Below are 21,959 nucleotides of genomic sequence, written 5' to 3'. Positions count from 1 at the left end.
AGATGCCCTACCCGTGTTTTTTTTTTAATTGAAGAATAGTTGACAAACAATTTTATATTAGTTTCAGGTTAAACATATTTATTCAATAAGTTTATACATTATGCTGTGTTCACCACAAGTGGAACCACCAACTGTCACCATATAGTGCTATTATAATGCCATTGACTATATTCCCTATGCTGTACCATACACTGTTTTAATAGTGATAGACATAAAACTACACTATTTAGCATTTACTGAGTGTTCCTAAAACCAATTCTCAGAAAAGCTAGTTTTTTGGTGGTTTGAGAATAGAAAACATAACACCTTTCTGGAACAGGATTGGAACACTGTCTTCTCTCATCTTTGAGATGATTCCTTGGATAGCAGGCAGAGAGAGACGTTATCTTCTTTTGAGCAAATCTAGAGAATCTACTTATTCAAGAAAATACAGTCTTCCTGGTGTGCAGTGAAGGAGAGAATACAATTGAATCTCTGCTTGGCAGGTTTTTGTTTACAGTCTTCATTCCTGTTATGGGATGAAGTTGATCAGAAATTATTATAATGTGTAAAAAACTAATAGGATGTGTGCTCAATATAATCTTTTTTCCCTTTGCCTTCAGGGTACACATGGAAACCCAGGTATCAAAGGTGAGCGAGGACCGAAAGGAAATCCGGTAAATGAATTAACAACTTTCCTTATAAACCAATGTATCTCTTCCTAGATTTATTTAAAGAATGAAAATGAAGAAAATGAAGAGCATTATAGTGTATGTCAATGCCAAAAATATGATGATTTCTGTGAAAACTACAGGATGCTTATGTCCTGTATTATCTATCTGATTTGTGCTAGCTAGCACTTGCAAGTTCTAAGTAATATATGTCCATTTTAGTCAATAAGTCTAGGAAACCTAGGAATACTGAACAAATTGAAATATGTGGCCCAAATTAATTACTACAATGTTTCATGAATTACTAATATGTGTTCCATTTCAGATTGGCATTAACACTTAGGTGTCAAACAATAGTTATCTCCTATGCCCAGAACATCTTCAGGCACTTCCACAATTCTTTTCTTTGTGTACCCATAAAAAAACCTCTAGATTAATACAATGGAATATTACTCAGCCATCTGAAAGGATGAATATCTACCATTCATATCAATATGGATGGAACTGGAGGGTATTATGCTGAGTAAAATGAGTCAATAGAAAAATAAATAAATAAATAAACCAAAATGAGTCAATAGGAGAAAGATATAATTACCATATAGGGTCACTCATATGTGGTATATAAGAAATAGTGAAAGGAATCATAGAGAAAGGAGGAGAACTAAGTGGGAAAAATTAGAGAGGAAGACAAACTATGAGAGACTCCTAACTCTGGGAAACAAAGGGTTGCAGAAGGGGAGGTGGGTAGAGGGATAGGGTAAGTGGGTGATGGGTACTAGGGAGGGCACTTGACGAAATGAGCACTGGGTTTTATAATCTATGTTGGTAAACTGAAGTTAAATTAGAAAAAATTCTAGATAAATTTGTAAAAATCAGATATATTTCAGATGACGATCTTCCAAGTTCAAGAGTGACCAAAAGGATCACAGGAGAGAGACAGACTATGTGGAAATTCATGGCAAAATTCTATATAATGAAAAATAATGATTAAAATAAAGAGGAAAAGAGGGAAATATTTGTATGAAATACAGTGGATATTGGGATATTGGGTTAATTTCTATAGTATATACAGACTTTATAAAATGGTTGAGAAAAGATCAAGCCACTAATAATTAATTGATCAACAGACTCAATTTTCAGGAGAGGAAACAAAATCAGTAAATAAAGAAATAGAAAAACAATTAATTTCATTAGATAATGAACGAAATTTAGATAAAGACAATGAGGTACCCTCAAATACTACTTATTCACATTTTAGAAACTTTGTAGTCCAGGGTTGTTGTGTTGTTTTTTTGCATGGTGGCGGGGACCAGTTTTCTAGTTCACATAGTTGGGGTTTGGGGGTTTTTGGGTATTTCAGATATTAAAAAGCATGTTTTTTTTTGTAGCAGTTAACACAGCAATATTAAGATAATAATAGCTAGTAATAACAATAAAGTGGTGAAACTGGTTTGCTCTGCATTGCAAACATAACTTGGTGTGAACATTTTGGAAAACAATTAGATATTGCATAAGAAGTATTAAAATATTCAAATTTTAACCCAATAACTTATTTTCTGAAACTATATTTAGGGAGGTAATGAAAAATATAATAAGTTAGGTGCATGAAAGTATTTTTAGATGCATGAAAGCCCATTGCTTACCTGGAAAAGGAAAGGAATTTGATACATCCTTAGGTGTCTTTACAATACAAGCGCACACAACCCTACATACTCGTTATGTAGGTCCAAACTGATGCCATCATGGCTTCTTTTTGTTTTGTTAAATACCTGTCTTTTTGTTGTTGTTGTTAAATACCTGTCTTAAATCTATGTTTACATTTCATTTATTTGGCTTGTAATTTTGTGCCACATAATATATTTTCCTAAGTCTTGCTGAAATCAAGCAATTACTCTTAAGGACATTTTGGAAAACATTCCAAAGCCCCTTGGAGCAAAGCCAGAATGGCTGGCTCCAGTTGGGTACAATGCTGTATTTGAGAACAACGTCTGTGTTGTTAAGCTGGGATGCAAAACTCGGCCTAAGCTGTGCAACTATACCTGGATCCTGCACCCTGTGCATCTGGCTTCACTCCAAAGGGCAAAGGCTATCTGACCTGCTATTTTCTTCCCCAGATTGCATGGTGAAAATGTCAGTGGTAAAGGTCAAAGATTTTTTTCCCCATTCGGTTAACCTGTTAATCTGGGAATTCTGAATAATGCATTTTATTGAGCAATCAGTTCCTCTGCAGGGTTGTGGAATTTTGACTGATTTTTTGTTGTTTGTCACAGGGTGATGCTCAAAAAGGGGAACCTGGAAAAAGAGGCCCAGGGGTATGTATATAAGTGGAATGCCTTCCCAAGAAAGTAATCCAGGATGCTAAGATCCTGTCATTGATCATTGTGACCTCTGTAGTGCAAGGGAAGAAATGATTTATATATACATATGCTCCTGATGGCTCAGACAGGCAGACAGATAGGGCTTTAGAAGTGGAAATGTGGGGAGATACTCTGCTCAACAGGAGTGATGATGGAGCCAGGTAGTCAACTACATGACATTCTCTGATACTTAAGTAAGATTTGTGGAAGACTCAAATAAGAAAAATATTTTGCTTTGCTTCTTGTTTTTCTTTTTCTTTTTTCCAATAAAGAATGAGTTTAAAAATCTGGGAGCATAGAACTATATAACCTAAACTGCACTTTTGTAAATTTGATCTACAGACCAAAAAAAAAAAGTTATCATTCTAGTTGATTTGTTATTTCTAAAATCAGAAGATGTTAGAGATTGTCTGAGAAATAATCACTGTAAATTTCTTCTCTTGCATTTTCTGGGGAGTTGCAGTAAAATAGCAAAGAGCAGATAAGTGTGAACGGTTAATTTTAAGAAAAGGCTATGCCACATTTCTCCTCCTGGCTTGTCCCCTTGGCAAAAGCCCAGTAGGCAGGCCCAGAGGTTTTAAAAACTGATCTCTTGGTGTTTTTAATCAACTTTATGAACAGTGGGAATACATTCAGAAATGTGTGTTATTCATTTAGGAAATATTTCTTAGGTGTCTTCTACCTATAAAGCATATTACTGTGTGAAAATAAAATTAAGACAAATTATATTTTTTGAGAAGTGTGTTATAGGAGAGATTAAGATATTTAGAATAGCTATGGTATTGGTTGCCAGAAGTGAGGGGGGTGGATGGCAAAATGGGTGAAGTGGAGTAGGAGGTATATGTATCCAGTTTTAAAGTGAATAAGTCATGAGGATAAAAGGATAAGAGGTACAGCATAAGGAACAGTCAATGGTATTATATGTAGTGTTTTATGGTGCCAGATGGTAGCTACTCTTGTGGTGAAGGTAGCATAATGTATAGAGAAATCAAATCACTATGTTGTAGACCTGAAACTAATGTAACATTGTGTGTCACTTATACTTTAATTTTAAAAAATTGCTACACCATGAAGCAGAATGTCAAAATATTGTAAAAATTGCATGCACAAATTACTGTGGGCATTCAGAGGATATTGAAGCCAGGGTAGGTTTTACAGAATGACTCCTGGAGACAGGAAAGGACAGAATGGAAAGGTGCAAGGGCACAGGCATTCCAAGTGGAGGGTGCCAAGACCTGCAGTTGGAGGGAGGGCCATGTGCTGGAAAATAGTGAGAGACTCCTGTTGCCAGCCACAGTGTAAAGGTCAGAGTGAGTGCTCCCTGCTCTGCTAGGTGAGAGATTTAGATTTTAGATGAAGCGTACAACCCAAGAGCTATGTACTTGGGAGATTAATCTGGGATGACTGTAAAGGAGAAACTGAAGTGGGGATACACAGAAGAAAGGGGCATGGAGAAGAAGGTTTTCTATTACAGTTTATATGAGAACAGGGACACTAGCTAGAGCTGCTCTGGACAATATGGAAGCCACTATCCATACGTGCTTACTGAACGGCTGGAACACGGCAGGCCTGAATTGAGGTGTGCTGTAGGAGTAAAATACACAATGAATTTTGATGACTTAGTACCAAAGAAAACATAAAATATCTCATTAATAACTTTTATATTGGTCACATGTGGATGACTGTATTTCACACCTACTGTGATCGGTAAAATTTTATTTATTTATTTATTTATTTATTTATTTATTTATTTATTTATTTTAGAGAGAGTTCATATGCATACAAGATGGGGTACGTGGGGATGCAGGAGCAGCGGGAGAGGGAGAGAGGGAATCCAAAGCGGAGATGCAGGGCTCAATCTCGCAACCCTGAGATCATGGCCTGACCTGAAATCAGGAGTCAGACATTTAACTGACTGAGCCACCCAGGCACCCCTCAGTAAAACATATTATTAAAAATTAATTTTGCCTGTTTATTGTTGCTTTTTAAATGTGGCTATAGGGAATTAAATTACATATGTAGCTCACATTCTATTGGACAGAATTGGGCCACAGTGATAGTAGAGTAGAAAAGAAGAGAACACTGTGAGAATCATGAAAAGGCTGTGGGGACTGACTCTAACTCATATATTCAACAAATATTTGTTGAGCATGTACTTATATGCTAGGCCTTTCTTTAGATGCTGGGAATACAGGAGTGAGCAAGACACAGTCCCTGTTTCATACAATGTTCTAGCAGGGGGCACAATAAACAGGCAAACACATGAGATTTCATCAGCGAGATTTGTTCTGGAAACGTAAAACAAGGTCATGAGGGTGTTCTAGGCAGAAAGAACAATAGGTACAAAGACTCTTGAGTAGGAATAAGCTTGGTAGGCTGCAGAAATGGAAAGAAAGCCAGAACTTGGCAAAGAGTGGTGGTGGACAGGTTATTGATATCGGCGGGGTAGATGAAGGCTCTGCTGGCAGGGGTAGGGAGGATGGATTTAAAACTAAATGCAGTGAAAGTTGGTGGAGAATTTTAACTGATTAGATTAAAGGAATGTAAGGGGTAAGTAGAGAGAAAAGATAATTATAAACTTTTGATTCTGTGTAATCTGAAATATGATGGTACCATTAATAGAAACAAGAAAGTCAGAAACAAATTTGGCAGACTGATGAGTGCAGTTTTGGATATTTTAAATCTGAATAGTTTAAAACTAATAATTAAGATGTCCTGATAGGAAGGAAGGAAGGAAGAAATGAAGGAAGGAAGGAAGGAAGGAAGGAAGGAAGGAAGGAAGGAAGGAAGGAAGGAAGCTGATAAGCACCCAAAGAATACATTGACCAGGGACTCCTGGGTATCCAGCAGTTGAGTGTCTGCCTTCAGCTCAGGGCGTGATCCTGGAGTTCTGGGATCGAGTCCCACATCGGGCTCCCTGCATGGAGCCTGCTTCTCCCTCTGCCTGTGTCTCTGCCTCTTTCTTTCTTTCTGTGTCTCTCATGAATAAATAAATAAAATTGTAATAAAAAAAATACATTGACCAGAGATTTCAGAAGAAAAACAGGGCGGTGGGGGGCAGGGGGAAGAGTATACTCTAAAAAGTAAGATGTCTATTCATAAGCTCTGTTTGCTCCTTCATAAATATAGTCTATACTCTTTTAACATTAAAAAGTGACAGAATTTGAATATGGTTGTGTGCTGTAAGGGACGGAGAACACTCTCAAATTCCTGAGATTGGAAGTCCAGATTTTTTAGTGCTAAAAACATGAATTGTTTTCATAAAGAATCCCAATTTGTCTATAATGCAGCCTTTAATTTTAAGCACAAGATTAAAACTTAAACTCTATGCAAATAAATATTTCTAAGACGAATTAAATTATAGTGTAACAATATTTTTTACTGTAGCTCTATTTTTATATTCAATTTCTCAGTGACCGCTCATTTGGAAAGAAGTGTTATTTCCTTCCTGAAGTTTTCCTTTTTTGCCTTTTGTAAGAAAAGTCATACAAAACAAAATTGTGTAGCCTGACACATGTAACTGTGATAATAGCTTGTTTATTCTATTGGTTTCTCCACCTTACTTAGAATATGTCTTACAATTCTATTTTCATCCTTGAAAGCTATTGTATGAAGACATGAAATCCTATTTGAAAAAGCCTTGCTGTTGCTTAAAGTTGGTAATTTTCTGGTTCACAGTAGTATATTACTTAGAGGGCTCATGGGCAGGGATGCCTTGCAGAAGGCCCAGCAGGGTTCCCAACGGGTACCCCAGAGAGGAACAGAGGCACTGGCCCCTGGTTAGTTAGCAAGAGAAAAAATACAGGAACTCAAAGGTCACTGTCTCATTAATGTTGATAAAGGAACCGTTCATTTCGTTGATGTTCTATATTTCAGCCCGAATTTGAAAGGAGGAATGGATATAAATATTTCCATACTCCGGAAAGGCCATTATTTTTTTTAAAGTCAATTTCTCTAACAGTCTCTGTGAAACATTCTCAGCTGGGATGGTTCATCGTTTAAAAGTCAATATCACCATTTTGAAAGGAGCATTATAGGTTATCCCTTCTGCAACAAGTTTCGGTGTATGGTCCTTCCTTGAGCTTTGGGCCAAAGTAAGGAATTGGGTTTAAAAAAAATATGTGGAACTGAGAATAGAAAGTAATTAAGGGAAAAGCACGTTCTTCTCTTCTCCCGAGTAAATGCACATTCCCTAGGCTCAAAGAGGAGTAAGATAGCTGATATTTCCGTATGTGATCTTAGTTCCTTGACTGTACAGATGTGTTTTGTTATACTCCATAAACGAAAAACATCAAATACTTCCTCCAGTAATGTCTCCTAATATAGTTTACTCTTTCTTTCTTTTTTTAACTAGGGAATTCCTGGGTACAAGGGTGAGAAGGTAAGTTGGTAACAATGAATGGGAAGACCAGGATTTCAGAAAGAAAAGAAACAGAACTGTATTTGTGTACTTAAAAAAAGTTTGTTTCTTTTACTTTTGTAAATCTGGGTTTCCTAAGTATACTCTTAACTGTTAACATGAAATAATAATAGAACTTAAGATACAGGACATGTTGTAAGGGGTGTACGGCACCCTAAGATCCCTGAGAATAGGATCCAGCCTCTCTCAGCTCTGCAAACATGAGGACCCCAACTTAACAGCTAGGTAGCAGATATCCAGACTAAAAGTGTCTACGTACAAATGGACACAACAACATTGCAGTTAGGTTTCTCCCTTGGCCCTTCACTTCCTATAAAACATAGACACTGAACTGTCTCATGGAAGCAAGAGGATTTATCCTGGGTGAAGCACTAAGGAACCACTTTATTTCATATAGTCAGGTGTCTGGGTAGAGTTTGCATTGGGGACAAACAAACAAAAGTTATGGGCTCATAGATTATTTTATGATTCTTTGCAAATTACAAGTTATCAAGCTGGATGAGGGGTGTTAAGAACCTTTGAGAGTGTTCAATGGTCCATTCATAGGTTTATGCCACTGTTCTCTCTGCTAGCAGATCATCTATCTGAAAGCAAAGCATGTTCCTCTCATTCAATCTGTCTGCAACCCTCAGATCTGGGCAAGATGTCTTGGTTTGGGTCTCCTCTGGCCCAATCCCCATTAGAGTCAGAAAGTTGCGGGGCAAGGGGCTTGTGCCCCCTTAAAACTTGACGGTGCTTTGGGTAACCAAGACCCCAGAAATCCCTACAAAATGGCCTGAGCCTGCTTTGCGGGCAGATGCAAACATCTTTCCTATGTCTATCTTTTCCCTAGGCCTATGTGGAAACAAAATGCAAGTTGTTTGTTGAAGCTGGAGGGGGCCCTGGTGGGAGCTTTGTTGTACAGCCTGATGCACCTTCGTGTGTATCTGTTCCTCCTGTTGTGGAAGGAACCAGAAGTGGGGAGGAGTCAAGAGGGAGCAGGGCTGTCAGCTGTGGGTGTAGGGCTGTACTTCCACATGGACCTCTGAGGAATGCCAAAATTCTTTCATTTTTTATTCCTTTTGAAGCTGTGCTTGTTGGAAAAGGAACCTAGAACATTACTAGGTTATTATCTTAATTTATAACTTTCAACTATTTAGATACATGGTCCTGCATATATTAGAGGTGAGTCTGCATACAGGCAATAAACATATTCCCAATCACAGGAAATGTTAGGTGTCTCTTTCTTCATCCACATAAAACTAGATTAATGTAGGCTTCCTTAAGTTACAGCGTGGTTGGAGAATCAAATGGAATTATGGAAGTGACAATGTATTATAAATTTTTTGCTGGTCTAAAAAGGTAAGGTGCTATTATGAAGAGCCAGTGAGCAAATGATAATATGGGAAAGCTAAGAGTGTTTCATGATTGTAAAATTGTCCCATATATAGTTGAAGAAAATTATCCAGACCCTCCATCTTGATTTATAATATGAACTACTCATGAACACTATATATACATTTATACACACACATATATTCATAAATATTTATATATATATGTATGTATGTATATATGTATGTATATATATGAAAGACTCATTTAAACTTCTGGGAAATTATAGAATCACTGGTGGAGTTCTCATTTGGAAAATACAAGCTGTCAGAGTAAAGTGACCCTGAACCATTGACATTCAAACTAGAATTTCACCAAGAACAGCAGCATCAGAAATTAGAGGCTGGGAACAGAGCTAATCTGTTCATAGCTTTCTGAAGAACTTGGTTTCTGAAACTGTGTAATTGTGGCCATTCCACAGGGATTAACTGAGCCCACCAAAAAAGAAACCGCCTTTGCAGAGGCAAATAACATGAGTACAATATTTTCATTGATGGAAGTCTGCCCCCAAAACAAATGCTGTTCCTCAGGACCCTATAGCTAACAAATCTGTCTGGACAAATGGAATGTGAACTCTGGCCAAAAGAATTTTGAGTGTATTTAGGGCACTTTTCTGTTTTATATTTTGGTGGCTGACTCATTTTATTCCCATCCAACATTATTAAATTAATTGCTTTCTAATTGATTCTTCAAGAGTGATTTTTCCATTTTTATTCAGAAGTAAATGTTCAATTTGTTCTAAGTAAAAGCTCAGTTTTTCCCTGGGTCAGTTTGACTCAGTTTGATGTGGAGAGAGAACAGATTGCTTTTGAACAGAGGCATAGCTGGATCTAGGAATTGTACCTCCCTCTTTCCTGTTCCTGATGCCAGCAACACCCCATGTGGTACCATGGTTAGTGGAGAGTAACTTGCAGACCATGGCGGTGTGCCTTCTTCAGCTTTGGATGGTTGATAAACATGGACTTGCGAATCTAACAGACTCAAGTTTGTGGTCAATGGGCAAGCTGTTTAATCTCTCCAAACCTTCGTTTCCTCTCTCTCTCTCTCTCTCTCTCTCTCTCTCTCATTCTCCCTCTCTCTCTTATCTAATCTAATCTGTTGTGAGGATTAGCAGTAATGTAAAATCTTTGTTTTTTATATCCATGATTGGTGGTTACAATAGTTATTTACCTCCTTAGAGTAGTGCTATTCAAAGTGTGATCTGCCCACTGGCTGTCAATCTGTGAACTATTGGTATTTTGTGATGAGATAAAGCTTGTATTAGAATACAAATCCACTGGGGATCCCTGGGTGGTGCAGAGGTTTGGCGCCTGCCTTTGGCCCAGGGCGCGATCCTGGAGACCCGGGATCGAATCCCACGTCGGGCTCCCGGTGCATGGAGCCTGCTTCTCCCTCTGCCTATGTCCCTGCCTCTCGCTCTCTCTGTGACTATCATAAATAAATAAAAATTAAAAAAAAAAGAATACAAATCCACTATATCACTACATACACTGTTTAGTCGACGTTCATTTCTCACAGCATATCTTCTTTAATGAAGGAGGCAGGGCACTGATGTTCATCGTAGTGCATATTTCTTTTGTCACTGTGCAGTGGCACTTTGAGTAGCATGCCTTACAGCACATGGAAGATAAAGCGGCAGCAGAAACACACACTCATAGTGAGGGCACTGGACTAGGAGTCATTGGCTAGCATGTACATTTAAGTAACTCATTTAACCTCTCCAGTTCAGCTGCCATATCTTAAAAGTATGAATTGCTTTTAGGCAGCATAGTCAGTATTGCAATAGTGTTGGATAGTATGGTTATGGATAGTAGCTACAAGGTGGTGAGCACAACATAACTTAGAGGTTGAATCGCTATATCACACACCTGAAACTAATGTAATACTGTGTGTCAGACATGCTCAAATAAAACTTAAAGGAACTGCTTTGAGGTTCCAAAAAAATATGAAAGCACTTGAAAATTCTAACTAGTAATTTTTCTAATTGTCTTTGATACTTTTTAGTTCTAATTATTCAAAGTCTTAGAAGTCTGATACAATGGATTAGTATTCAGAGATCCCAATTCTCATTATACACGAGCAAGTTACTTAACCTTTTGAATCACAAATTCTCAGTTTGTGAAATTGGGCTAATAATATCTATGTCAGACAGTTAACATCAGCTTAACTGAGATAACATCTGCAAAATAACATTGATCATAAACTGTAAAGCATAATTTAAATGTTAGTTCTTTTTTGATTAATATTCCAGGAAAGGCAGGACAGGAGAATGTGATGATGGGAAATGACAGAGTGTGCTTGCCACCATGCCCATTCCCAGCAGGTCTTGCTAATTCTTCATGGCTCCTTTCCCTAGCAAGCCATGGCATGGTCTCAGGATCTTTTTCTTACTACTAATTGATCAAAGCTGGTACTCAGGACGGAGTATGGTGTTGTGGAAGAGATAGAGAACATGAGTCTGAGCTGCTTGATCAAGGGAAATTATCTTGTTGAGCTTAAGTTTTCTCATCTATAAAATAAAATTGTAAAACTGATCTCATGGAGTTGTGATGTGGATTCAATTAAATCACATACAGAAAGAGCGTATGATAGGTGCTCAGTAAACCTTAGTTTCTTTCCTTTTAATTTCATCCACCTCTCAACAATGTTAAACCTCACTAGGTGGTATCACTGATTTAATTCTGTCAAGTCAATGATCCATGATGACTCATGGATAAAATTTTTCAGTGTGCAATACCCAGATAATCCACAGGATTGACGGTAAACTTCTATATAACCCTTCAGTGTGCTTATGCCGTAAGAAATCTTTTTTAAAAATCCTAACCCCGAATGACTGCATATGTCTTCTTACTTATTTCATTTATTTATTTTTCAGGGGGAAAATGGAGAATGTGGCAAACCAGGAATAAAAGGTGACAAAGTAAGGAACATGTTTTTAAAACGCTAACAGCTGTGATCCCTTTGGGGCTAAGTTTCCTTAAGAGGAAATTCCTGAAATGCATTACCTTGCTCTCGCTACTGGAGTTGGAAAGTCATTGGCTCCATTTTCACATCTATAAAACATGAAGTAGAAAACAAAGCCATACCTAACTTTAGTGAATGGAGACCCCACATGCCTTTCCCGTGGACCTTAAAGACCTTGCTTAGTGGCACCAAACCTTTGAGGCCAGGCCTCCAGAATGTTATAGTGAAAAAAAAATTTAACCCGCAAAGTCAATTCAAGCTTCAATTGGGTCAAAGTGGAATTGTTTTTCAGATGTAAACACTGACTGTAAGCACTTTCCAAAACGGAGTAAAGAACTCCATGGAATAAGTTAAGGACGTAGTTATAAATAATGTGGCAGAACTGGTATAGGCGGGAGTTTGGCATTTTGAAATCGCAGCAAGCCACAGGCAATCGGGTAGGCATTTGTCTTTCATTAAAAATAAATATGAGGGATCCCTGGATGGCGCAGCGGTTTGGAGCCTGCCTTTGGCCCAGGGCACGATCCTGGAGATCCGGGATCGAATCCCACGTCGGGCTCCCGGTGCATGGAGCCTGTCTCTGCCTCTCTCTCTCTGTGTGACTATCATAAATAAATTAAAAAAAAATTTACCTTATAAAAAAATAAATAAATATGAATCAAGTATTTAAACTGAAGACAAGGGCAGCCCGGGTGGTCCAGCAGTTTAGTGCCACCTTCAGCCCAGGGTGTGATCCTGGAGACCCGGATCGAGTCCCACGTAGGGCTCCCTGCATGGAGCCTGCTTCTCCCTCTGCCTGTGTCTCTGACTCTCTCTGTGTCTCTCATGAATAAATAAATAAAATCTTTAAAAAAATAAATAAAATAAACTGGAGACAACATTAAATATGTTAAGGAGTTCCTTAATGGACCACAAATATACAGAGTACATTTGAAACAAAATGGCAAAAGATCCAAAAATGTAGAGAATAAAAATAGTTTTCATTATAGTTAAGAACTATGAACAGCATGCTACCCAGATACTCAACTCTTTCAATATCTGTATTTTAATTATGGAAGAGAGCCAAGGAAAAAAAAAAACAGGCAAAAAGTGAAAAGCAGAGAATGAGATAATGACACCGGCCTATGTAGCTAACTAAGCACTTTAAATAGCTTGAGACTTTGTGAAAGCTTTTAAAGTACTGTGGAGTTAAAGGCCAGGTGGATCTGAAAAATGTGGGCTTGGTAATTATCTCTGGGCAGAGTGAAAACTGTTGTAATGAATGGATTCTGCTTGGAGGATAATTGAAAATGGGAGACAGACATGGACTTGAATATACAGAAGGAGGGACACATAGAACAAAAATGAAAGTTATATTAAACAGTAACCGTGAAAACTATTTGAAACAAAAACGACTGACAAAGAGTTAATATCCCATTTCATTGACTAGGATGCCAGGGGATTGTTAAATGCCCTATTATTTTTTTGTGCCAAAAAGAAAGCAAACATGCTGCCAATTACAAACCAAAGATCAATTGACTGCAAAATGTATCTTAGTGCCAGGGATATAAAAATCTGGAAAACAAATGCATGTCTAGAGTCAATGAAATAGTGTCCTTGACATGAGTTCATATAAGTTTATGTCAAACATACAAAGAACATGAAGAGACACAAGAGAGGGAATATAAATGGTTCATTAAATCGAAAAAATCCAAATACATTAGCAATCAGATAAGTGAAAGTAACACATTAAAATATTATTTCTCTTATCAAACTAGCAAACACTGAGACAGTAAATAATACTCAGCATTGATGGGGGGGGCTGTAAAATGAAGATCACTCTCTGCTCAGGTAGTAAGAATGGAAATCTGAACAATTTCTATGGAGGGAGGTTTTGCTTTTTCTTTCCATGTAGGGTGTGAGACACAAAAGACAGTAAGCCTTGAACATTTTGAAATTGATGAACGTGCTCATCATCTCTGTGTCTGTCGTCCTCTTCCAGGACATCATCTTTAGGAATTCATCAGAAATTGGACAAGATTATGTACAAAGATGTTCATTATAATATTACTTAAAATAGCAATCATCAAAAACTATTTAAATGTCAAAACTAGGGAAACGAGTAAGTAAATTATGATAGTTTCATATTCTTGAATATTATTCCATTTACTAAGAGCTTTTAATGACATGAAAAATATTTTTGATACAATGGAAGACCAGATAAGAAGGGCACAAATTGTATATGCCCTTTAATCAAATTATTTGAAGAAATGTAATTATTGTATATGCCTAAAATGTTAATAGTAGTTGCTTCTGTGTGATTTTTTTTCTTTTCTTTGCATTTTTCTATAATTGTCAAGGCGTGTCTATTATGGACAGGTTATATTTTGGTAAGCAAAAAAAAAAATGAAAATGTGAGAAAAGAGAGACTAGACTATATTATATTCTCCTAAAAATAAGTTTTAGAGGGTTTCCTAGTTATGGAACATACTGAAATATTTTCTGTTAAAAGGGGGGTTGAGTATAAACATGGTTTTGTCAAGCTGCATGTCTTGAAGATGGGCAAAAGAGTGATCTAGACATTGTGAAAACTTACTAAATTGTTACTTGTCTTTGCCTTGTTGGAAAGAAACAATATTCCACGAAGAGCACTGCTTTCTAAGGAATCTTAAGAAATAAATTTTTTACTCTGATCAAAATTTTAATATACAGGTGAAGGACTTACATCTAAAATTGTGTTTTCATGGAGTTCACTAAAGGAAAATTTGACCTCAAGTTGGCATATTAATTCGGATCATTTTGTTAACAGTGCATCCTTTGGCGTTCCTGTTTGGATAACCTTGGAAGATTGGCTGTTACTCAGAACACATTCCCTTCTCCCCCATCTAAAATCATTGTACTTTGAAGATGAATATTTAGCAACTTACTATTAATTTTATTTCACAGGGATCGTTAGGACCACATGGACCAAAGGGACCCAGAGGACTTCAGGTAAGGAAGCTAAACCAAATCTATGTCTGGATTAGAATCACCTAGGAAGCTTTTAAAACTCACTTTTCCCATTTGCTCTCTCTGCCAATTCAATCTGAATGTCTAAGGATTGAAGCCAGGCATCAGTAGTTTTACATATTCTCAGGTGACTCCAATGTACAACAATGTTTGGAAATCACTATCCAGTGTTTTGAATAACTAATTCAGGCTCCCCATGGATAGGTACCAGCAGCTGGATTTACTTAGTAGAGGGATAAAAGTTTAAAAATTTGAGTCTCAGAAGACAGATAAAGCCAAAGCAATTAAAAACAGGAGGTAACTATTTTTGCTTTGCTGCTGTAATATAGTTAGAAGAACTATGCATTTTGTCTAAATTACGGTATTTGTATTGTTCCGTTATTATAAGTACTTAGTACTCAGTAACATGGACTAATACTTAAAGGCATTTATTTAAGTTAAACATAGTCTATGGATTTCAAAAAATAATTTAGATCAGTTTTTTTCCAGTCTGGGAATTTACCTAGTCTAAAGTTTCTGGGGGGTAGTGGGAGGGTGTATGTATTTCAAAAAGTCTACTGAAAATTATAACTTGACCCAAGATTTCCTCAACAGCACCTAGTTAACCATCACCTACTTTTCTTTGGCCTGGAATTGTGTCAGGGCAGGGCAGTAACTCTGGTTATCATGGAGTCATCAGAAGCTCCAACTTTTAGTTATAAACACCTTAGATATTTCAAAAAAAAAAATTGTTGTTCATTCAAAATTTTTCCAAAAGGGCGTCCAGCCCAGGGATAAGGTTGGAAACACGGGCTTAGAAAGCAAACACCTCATGAACATATGTTTGCTCTCAGCTTAAGTACTATTTCAGAAGTTGCCTCTTAGACATGAGAAATTTTATCTCATTCCACTTCTCAGTCACACAGAACTCCTATGCAGCTCCAAGATACATAGTTTGACTTCTAAATTCAGCAACACTGGGGACCCTAGTGAACAATTCATTCCTGGTTGGCCTTGGTACACAGAACTAATTCTTGGTTTTCATCCTGGAACAGGGCATTAGTGGACCTCCAGGGGATCCAGGCCCGAAGGGATTTCAAGGCAACAAGGTAATCATACCCTTCGATTAAAGACACGCAGAGTGCCTTTCCCCTAATGAGCTATAGTGATGTATGGTTTGGTTTTTTTTTAATGTGTGTTTTTATGAAGCAGAAGTCAATGACTCTTTGAGGGTGTATCTTTGGCAATCCATAATAACCTGCAGGTGTATACACAGAATTGTGTTCCAATACATGCAGGAAGTCAGTGGCATAGCTTTATAATTCATTATCATATTAGTCAAAGGTGTATTATTAAATACGAGTCATTATTCAGAATCTTGCAGTGTTTCCTTCTCACTCCTGCGCTTTAGTCATTTTATGGTTCATTAGAAACTGAAAAGTAGTAACAAATAACCAATTTAAATCACTGTTTCCCCATATGTGATACCAACTCAATATAGAGTCTATGAAAGAAGGAGATTTATGAATGTCATGCGAACAAAAATCGAGCTTTTAAAGATCGCTACAGGGGTGCAATCTCAACGATCAGTACCAGGCTTGTAACGTCATGTTACATATAACCAGGCAAAATGAGGACGGGTTGAATAAGAGCCAAACTGAGCCAAAAGATGCTATGGCTGGGATATTTAAAAGACCTGGTTATAAGGCTTTGTTTTCCAATAAGAGTGGCCATTAATTTGCTGAAAACAAGCTTTTAAGTACCTTGTAAATCTTCTCAATGCTTAGTAAATTTCATGGATATAGTAAATTTCCAATAAACAGTGTTGTGAGTGGAGATCTGTAGAATTTGTGGCAGCAAGAACAGCAGAAGATGCCATTCCCAATGGACCCTGGATACAGCCAATCTTTTAAAGGTGCTATCAAATCTAAGCTGTGGGGAGCAGTTGAGCTGCTGAAGTGTTCATTTTCCAAGGAGAAGAAAGAGAGTGACAAGTATAGTATTTTTAATGAGATAACAACAATGTGTGATTTCCCAGGCCACTTTTAATTGGCAAATTAAAATAGAATGAGCTTCTCAGCAGGAGTGTGCTTAAGCTTCATCAGGGGAAACTGCCTTTTCCAGTCTTTGCCTATGATTAATTCTCTCTGGGGAGAAGAAACGTATCTCTTGAATACTGAATAGGAGTTTTTATAAAATTGCTTTGGCTGTAGATAAGATCCTGCAGCAAGAAAAAAAATATTTTGACAGTCCACACTTATTTCTAGGATTCTCTGGTTACCTAAGATGATAATTTTCATGTTTGTGTAAAAGAGGCTTAAAATCAGGGATGGGGTTTGGAGTTTGCAATAGCTGTAGAATTATAGACTGAGCCATGAGGGATGTTAGAGATTATACTGGCCTAAAGTTTTCATTTTGGAAAATGAGAAGTAAAGTCTGGATATCAAATGGCTTGCCTGAGGCAAAGGCACAACAAGGCTCATCAGCTCTGGAGAGCACTCAGTGGAGGGTTAGGAGCAGGGCAGGTAGCTTTAGGAGTTGGTTAGTGGCAGTCCATCAAAACGTACCATCATTTGCTCACTTCTATTCATATCTCATACAATTACTATTTAGGTTTTTCTTTTAACATAAACTTATTTAGACAAAATTTAGCTTTTAATTCCAATTGTGCATTAATTCTTAGAGTAAATATAGTCAAGAGTTTGGTGGGGGGGGGGGGCAGCCCCCGTGGCTTAGCGGTTTAATGCCTGCCTTCAGCCCAGGGTGTGATCCTGGAGACTCGGGATCGAGTCCCATGTCAGGCTGCCTGCATGGAGCCTGCTTCTCCCTCTGCTTGTGTCTCTGCCTCTCTCTCTTTCTCTCTCTCTCTCTGTGTGTCTGTCATGAGTGAATAAATAAAATTTTTGAAAAAAAAAAAGAGTTTAGGGGAAGTTGGAACATTTCATGCTTGACTTTACATCATCATAAGAGGAGTCATTTTTCCAAAAGTATTTGAGGACTTCACAAATTTTCTAAAGTCCTCTCTTTAAAATAAATTTTTTTAAAAATTGTGGTAAAGGGGGCACTAAGAAGGCTCAGTCACTTAAGAGATTGAATCCCAGTTGGGTTCCACAACTCTGGGTGGAGTTTACTTGGGATTCTTTCCTTCTGCCCCTCCACCAGCATTCTCTCTCTAATAAGATAAATAAAATCTTAAAAAAATAAAAACAAATTGTGCTAAAGGATATATAACATAAAATTACCACTTGAGCACTTGAGTTTTTATTTTATTTTTAAAAGATTTTTATTTGACACACAGAGAAAGCAAGCACAAGCAGGGGGAGTAGCAGACAGAGGTAGAGGGAGAAGCGGGCAGAGCAAGGAGCCCAATGTGAGACTCAATCCCAGGACCCTGGGATCATGACCTGAGCTGAGGGCAGATGCTTAACCAATTGAGCCACACAGGCACCCCACCAGATGGATTTTAATCACAAAATTCACTGCCAGGTGAATACGGTGAATACATAAAGCTCATTGCCAATTGAAAAAGATGTCAATTTCTAGAGTATATTCTGGGTTGCTGGGAGCAAATGAAGTGGGAGTGAATTTTTCTTTTTCCTTCTAGTAATATTTCTTGTTTAAGGTCACAAATTTAGTAGTCTCTTGACTCATACTTCAAGACTATTATTAATTTGGGCAGCCCTGGTGGCTCAGTGGTTTAGCACCACCTTCAGCCCAGGGTGTGATCTTGGAGACCTGGGATAGAGTCCCACATTGGGTTCCCAGCATGAAGCCTGCTTCTCCCTCCCCCTGTCTCTCTACCTCTCTCTCTGTGTGTCTCTCTCATGAATAAATAAATAAAATCTTTTAAAAAGACTATTATTAATTTTTACTTCTCTTTGGGTCTGTCAACCAGAGATGCATGTTGCATTGATCATTAAATTTTTTAAAAATTTATAAATTTATTAGTATATTCTCTTAAAAGTCAGGTTTAAGGGAGTAATTTCATCTTGTGTCTCAGAACATACTTCTAAATCTTAAAGGCTTAATATACTTTTTTCCTCAATCTGGAAATAATGTTATGTTTATAATGACATTTCTTTTCCTGCATTACCATTTTATTACAAAATATTTTTAAGAAATTGCTGTTGCGATTTGTGCAAAAAATTCTCTAAAATCTAGTAATTCTGTATTTTCTAATGGGCACAGGGAGGATTATTTATTTTGAAACTTCTATAATAATCAATAACATTTATTGTATATTTACTATGTACGGATATGTAGTTTTAAAGACTCACTTAACATACTGCTACCTTTTGGGGCATGATCTAGTCTTACCTCCATGCTACAGATTAGGCTATTCAAACAGAGAGAGTTTAAGCTATGGGTTCAAGTCTGTATAGCTAGTAAGGGATAGAGTCAGGATTCAAACCCAGCCAGCCTGCTCTTCATCACCAATTTATATTTACCTCCTTAGAGATATTGCTGAATTTCCTGCATAGTTGACCTGAGATAAATGTATTTTTTGGACAGTATGGAATTTGCATCTGTCTCCCTTCTCCTGTACTCTGGCTAGAAACAACAGTCTGTTGAGAGGTGCATTTCTATTTGGTTATACTGTTCATCTGAAGATGTAGGAAGAGAAGGAAGGGAATTGCATGGGGAAAAGAAAACAGTAATGTACATTTTCAAATATTTTTTCTTTTAAGAGACCTTCAAACAGAAAACTTTAGACTTGTTACATTTGCAAAGATTCCATAAGAGTTTCTAGATGGTGCCTATGTCGTTGAATTTATGAATGATCTCTCTCATGAGCTACAGTCTCATGCTATTGCTCTAGTAGTTGGATTTTCTTCAACAAAGGGTTTGCAGAAAGGTGGTCAAAGAACAAAAGGGAAAAAATAGCATGGGATAAATCAAGGAAAAATGTGATGCAGGCCCAGTTTCACAAATCATTTCTGTCATTAATATTTTCCATATGTAAAGTGTTCTGCCCTGAACGACCTTGTTGTCTTAGAAACAAAACATAGATATTTCTCAAAATGAAGCTGTGGCTCTAATGCCACTTCAGCCTCCCTCGTATATGAAGGTCATGCAGTGGCATTCATAAGAACATTCCATCAGTCTCTAAAATCAATTAGCATTATAATCACACAAGGGCCTTATCCCTGGGACCAAAAGGAAAATATTATAACTCTGGAGAGAGCACTGTGCTCTTAGTAAAAAGTGAGTACCTGAGAGTCCTATGCCGACTTCTAAGGGCTGTTGTGGTGGTTCAGGGTGCAATCCCATCTGGCCCTACAATGGGCTCTCTAATAACTAGAAAAAAATGGCTCAAAATTGGCAGGGCTTTCAAATCACAGAGAACAAGTTACAAAATTAGTTTTGTACAAACAAACACAGTAGAATGCTGGGTGTGCCAAAACCACATTAGATAATTTTTGCCATTTCTTGATGTCTTTTTGAGGTTATTTTGGAAGGGTATTTCCTTCTCAAATCTCTGCAAATGTGCTCTTTCCAAGACCCTCTTTGTGCTCCTGGGATGAGGGCCTGCTCACTGTGGTATGAGCAGAAAATAGCTTGTGACATGTTGGAGTATCCTAGTACTACCAGAGCTTTAGGGCTAGTGGGGTATCCTAGTACTGCTAGAGCTTTAGTGGTATAAGAGCAGTAGGAAATATTCCTAATGTGCTTTCCCAAGTCCAAGTAACCACATGTTAATCCTCCAACAATTACAAATACCATGATATTATATTCTATATTAACTTATGCTAATGGATGCATAACCTTGCCTATCATAACTTCTTCTATTGTTTTACTCCAGGATATTCATATATTTCCTTCAGGATTTTTCTCCCCTAAGATTTTTCTTCTTGTGCTACACACAAGTGTGAGAAACTAAAAGGCCTTTTACGTATGAGATTTGTCTTAACTCACTTTTATTTGTGAGATGTCAAGAAAACCCACAGAGAAATAGCAGGCTTGTCCAGTTTAATAAATAGGTATGGTGAGGGTAAATAATCTCCAGTGAATCCAGCATTTATTTATCCATTCAAAATGAACAAAGGATCTTGTATCAATGAATAAATGGAACCTATGTTCCAAGAGGGATGAGGGCAAATCAAGCAGGTAGAACATACCATGGTTCTGCATCACACCATGATTTTTGTACGCTCTCTTCTTCCTTATCCAACTTTGTCAAGGATTCATCTAATTTCTTGAGGTTTCCAAACATGGTATATATTTCAAGTAGCTAGTATTCTTCTAAAGAAGTGACTAAGAACTAAAAGTACAAATCCTAAAGTTAAAACTGTAAACATAGGATCTCTACACAACATCCTGTTTTCTTCAAAATGTCCTATGGAAAGAGGTCGATTTTTAAAAGAGTGCTGGTTGTCAACCTTTGTAATAGCTACCAGGAATGCACATGCACATCTTTTTGGTAGCTAATAGTTTCCTTTTAGCTTCTATGCATTCTGCCTTTAAATATGACTAGCCTTTTCAAGATATGAACCACTAGCAAGGGAATTGGATAAATATATGCAGGTCCTTTACTGTTTAAAAAAATAAATCTAGTGACAATGGGTAAGGAGCACCATTATTATATCTCAGAGAAAAAAGTACGTATGGGACAAAGAAATATTTGTTGAATGAATAGGAAGATGTATATTTAAATGGAATGAGTTGTCAACAGTTACATACTGTAGACAAGTCAAACAGGCAGGAACCTAAAAGTCATTTAGTGCATCAACTTTGAAGTTATTGGAAATCTGTAAGGGAACAGTTTTGATAGAGAGATTGGGGAAGTGAAAAGGGAGAAGGATACAATAGCCAGGAATCCTGACCATTCTTCCAAGATATTGGGATAATAAAGTGAAACAGGACAGCATTGACATAACCCATCAAAAGCTTTTGTGCATTTAATAATCTGATGTGTTCTTGTACTTCCACTTTTTCAAGGATTTTATTTGAGAGAGAGAGAGAGCCAAGGTGGGTGGAGGGGCAGAGGGAGAGGGAGAAACGCATTCCCTGTTCAGCAGAGAGCCAGAGGCAGGGCTCCATCCCAGGACCCTGGGGTCATGACTTGAGCCAAAGGCAAATGCTTAACCAACTGTCCCTATACTTCCACTTTTTTCTAAGAGAGGCAAGTAGACTTGGGATTTAATTTTTTATTTTTTTTACAGTTTTAAATATACAACTTAGAGTCTCGTGTTTTCTATAACAGCACTAGTTTTGCTGGAACAGAAT

General features: G+C 37.4%; 1 protein-coding gene across 2 annotated transcripts in view; it reads left to right on the top strand.

Annotated features, from left to right (window-relative positions):
- COL28A1 (collagen type XXVIII alpha 1 chain) overlaps positions 1 to 21,959 on the top strand; it is a 162,057-nt gene that overhangs the window by 15,014 nt on the left and 125,084 nt on the right. For both annotated transcript variants that reach the window (XM_041728092.1, XM_041728093.1), the window contains 6 exons: positions 603 to 656; positions 2,921 to 2,962; positions 7,362 to 7,388; positions 11,677 to 11,721; positions 14,691 to 14,735; positions 15,788 to 15,841. In XM_041728092.1, coding sequence (XP_041584026.1) covers positions 603 to 656; positions 2,921 to 2,962; positions 7,362 to 7,388; positions 11,677 to 11,721; positions 14,691 to 14,735; positions 15,788 to 15,841 — 267 coding nt within the window. The remainder of the gene's footprint in view (positions 1 to 602; positions 657 to 2,920; positions 2,963 to 7,361; positions 7,389 to 11,676; positions 11,722 to 14,690; positions 14,736 to 15,787; positions 15,842 to 21,959) is intronic.

This window comes from Vulpes lagopus, chromosome 13 (genome assembly GCF_018345385.1).
Source record: "Vulpes lagopus strain Blue_001 chromosome 13, ASM1834538v1, whole genome shotgun sequence".
In the NCBI taxonomy this organism is placed as follows: Eukaryota; Metazoa; Chordata; class Mammalia; order Carnivora; family Canidae; genus Vulpes; species Vulpes lagopus.
The sequence above is the reverse complement of the archived record's forward strand: the minus strand, read 5'-3'. Positions and strand labels throughout refer to the sequence as shown.